Source organism: Gavialis gangeticus, unplaced genomic scaffold (genome assembly GCF_001723915.1).
Source record: "Gavialis gangeticus isolate Ggan-Ray unplaced genomic scaffold, GavGan_comp1, whole genome shotgun sequence".
NCBI lineage: Eukaryota > Metazoa > Chordata > Crocodylia > Gavialidae > Gavialis > Gavialis gangeticus.
In genome coordinates, this window is record NW_017728993.1 from 41361418 (window position 1) to 41364873 (window position 3456).

Below are 3456 nucleotides of genomic sequence, written 5' to 3' on the forward strand. Positions count from 1 at the left end.
GGTCCTTGCTTGTCGCCGCCACGTCCCTGTCAACACCGCTCCTGCTGCCTATGGATGGCATGAGGTGTTCATGAACTGACTTACCAGCCAGACACTGCTCTCTCCACACTGCTGGGCTGAGCTCCTGGCTGCTTGTGTGCTGCGCTGCAGCTGCGCACATGTACACGACATTTATCGGTGACATTATTGACCGTATCAGCCAAAAAAAGCCGACTGCCGATAATGTCAATTTTCCTTTTATCAGTGCCAATATCGTACAGGACCAATGTATTGATGCACCTCTAGTGAACAGATAAGCATCATACCACAACAAATATTCATGAGCTCAAGCTGCTCTATAAAGAAGTCCATATTATATCCAAACAAACACTCTGAAATACCCTTATTTATCAAACATTTTCTAGCAATCACTGACTAGCCTTTTAGATTTAACTTTCAAAGAATGACTTAAGCTTCCTGATGTTCACCAAAGCCAGGTTTTATGAATATTAAAAACAGCCATGATTTTAAAGTCCTAACTTAACTTTTCTGAAAATGTATTTGAATAAACACTTAATCTGAGCCTTCAAGAGACCGAGAAGCGATTAGTGGTGTATATGACAAGAAGGTTTAAGTTTAGAGATTTAAAACTCACGTATGCACTCCATCAGATTTTCTCTGATCAAAAATGAGGGTGACACCTTTTGGAGATTGTAAGTGAAAATCAACATCTAATCCTGCTCCATCCAGAACCTGTAAAGCCAAAAAAATAAATAAAAGTCCACTCCTGTTGAGCTATTAAAAGAAAAAAAATTAAATACTACTACTAATACTAATAATTATTAGTAGTATTATCTGTGCATCAATTTCTTAAGAACAAATACACCTAACCTAGAATTTAAACAAAGTTAGCCAAATTCAGGTTTAACAGCAGTTCTTCCAAGAGAAGCTCTAATGCTCTTTCAAATTCCAGTATAGACATTAACCTATCCATGATATGTTAAGGAAATGTATAACATCCTGCTCCTTCTGAAGTTAATGACAACTCTTACACTGACTTTAACTGGTGCAAGACTGGGAGTTTATGAAAATGAAGAGGGAAGAAAATAATTAGACAAATGCTGACCAAAATGAAGAGATCACTAGCAACCTAACTTTGAAGCTGCCATATAATCTGAGCATGCTGGATCAGAATTCGGATGTCATAGCATACATTGTTGACTTGTCACTGGCAAATTTGAACCAACCATAGGTAAAATTCTCCTTGTACTTAGTCATCATGACTTGTGAATGGCTAAGCAGAAAAAAAAAGTATTTAAATGTACAACTATAACTTGAATCCTTTCCACTTAACACAATTAAAATTAAAGATATAACAAACAAAAAACCCCCAATGACTGATCAGGACTACAGCAGGGCTGGTATGACATGGATATCTGATAGGGTCAAACGTCTTCTAAACGTCAAATGATTTATTTCCTTTCCAATGTATTTAAAAGGTATGCTGTAATTTTCTTGCATATAGCGCACATCTTTTTTCTCCAAGAAACAGCTGCCAGAAATTGGAGTGCATACTGGATGCGAGAAATATAGCAAGAGCAGTTTCTGCTGCTTGATCCACTGGGAGCAGAACAATGAGTAGACTTGGTTCACTAGCTCCTACTACTCAGTTATGTACTACAAGGAAAGAATTTTGGGCATTTATACACCGGGGGTGGGGGGCACTTTAATTAGAGTGGCTCTGAGAGCTGCTCTAATTAAAGTGCCCAGAGTGTCATGTGCATCAGCATCCCCACGCTGAAAAGTGGTGGCAGGGGGCACTATAACTACAACAGGCTTTAGTTAAAACATCCCTGTTGCCATTTTTCAGCCTGGGGACACTGACACGTGACGCTGGAGTCTGCTGGAACATGGTATTTACAGCACATCTGAGCAGCCTCTATGCCCGTGTACAGGCGCCCTTTGTTCTTCATTCTACCTTTCAAAAACAAGGTGCACATCTTACTCTGGTGCACACTGCGTGTGAGAAAATATGCTTCGGTCTACTTTTTTATATGCTGAAAGTGAATGTAAAAATAAAGTGCCCAAGAACTTGCTGCAGACAGAAGTGTAGCTCCCAGCTGTAACTCGGAATGATTTCTGCAAAGCCTTCTGGATTACAATGTTACCCCAGACTAAACAGAAGTTCACTGTTGGTTCCAGAGGGGAGGAGAATCTAGCTGGGGCTGGGAGTTGGCACCATAGCAATGTGGCAGTGCTTGATATTTTCAGAAGGGTGGAGGGGGGAAGGCAGCAGAGGGAGCCCGTTCTTGGTGCCAAATGGTGAGGTGGGTGAATTGGAGCCCCTCCACCTGGGAAGGCTCCAGTATACCCGCTCCAGCCTGGGGGCCGGCAGACTGAATTCCCTCTGCTCCCTTTCCCCCCTCCCATTCTGAAAACAGCCACAGGCTGAGAGCTCCACAGACAAGTTACAGCAGATGCTACATTTTGAAATGCCTTTATCTGGTACCTCATGGAATGAGGGGTGAGAATTTCACCCTCTTGGCCATTTTTTAAACTGTTTACAGTCATGCAGTTGTGCTTGGTCACAGCTATAAACTGTTTTCTGTGGCCAGATCAGGTGAAAATTGTCACTTTTGTCCAGGCTGCAGAGAGCTCTGCCCCCATGATGGCTGGGAGAAATGTGGGACAGGGTATGGGAAGGGGATGAAGCAGGGAGTGGTGTAGGCTGGGATTGGAAACAGGCCCTGCTCCGCGCCAAGCTCTATTGAACACCTCACCATCCCCGTCACTGGTAGCCTACCTAAACCACATTTGAAATGTGTTGAAGATGTAGGCCGGATGTAGGGACAGAAGGCAGGAAAGAAACGAATGAGTAGCAGCCCTTGTATTTCCTTTACTATTTAAAAATCAAGTCACTTTGAAAGCTATTGAAGCAAAAAATGAAAGCCCAATTTTGGCAGCAGGGCTGCCAAAATCCACTCACCCTGCCAATTTTTCTGCTTTAAATTTTATTTCTTTTATTTTTTTTAAACACTTCTCCCCCCATGGAGCATGGCTGTATGAGATGCTTAATACACAGAAGCATGGCTTGCAAAAAACCTTAACACACAGCAATCTAATGTGCGCCGTCACAAAAAAAGCATTCATCTGCACTAAGGCGCAGCAGTGCCAGGAGAGCGCACCTGGGACTGGGATGCCGGGGCTGCCCTGGCAGTGGGCTCCAGACCACGACCTGCGACCACTCGTGTAAACTTGGTCTCACAGGGGAGGGGACGGCAGGGAGACGTGCTGGCTGTACAAGCCCTGCGCGAGGAGAAGTAAGCGAGCTGGGAAGTGGCAGGCAGAAGAGGAGGCAGGAGTCCTCCCGCCTGGGATAAGTGACAGCCACGACGACCTGCGAGCCCGGAGGCGAGGCGGGAAGAGGCGCTGGCAGCCTCCCGCCGAGCCCGGCAGGGAGCTGTGGGAGCAGCCAGC

General features: G+C 44.6%; 1 protein-coding gene across 2 annotated transcripts in view; it reads right to left on the reverse strand.

Moving 5' to 3' along the window:
* TMED5 (transmembrane p24 trafficking protein 5) overlaps positions 1-3456 on the reverse strand; it is an 18102-nt gene that overhangs the window by 11355 nt on the left and 3291 nt on the right. For both annotated transcript variants that reach the window (XM_019501618.1, XM_019501617.1), the window contains exon 2: positions 635-732. In XM_019501618.1, the coding sequence (XP_019357163.1) occupies positions 635-732 (98 nt within the window). The remainder of the gene's footprint in view (positions 1-634; positions 733-3456) is intronic.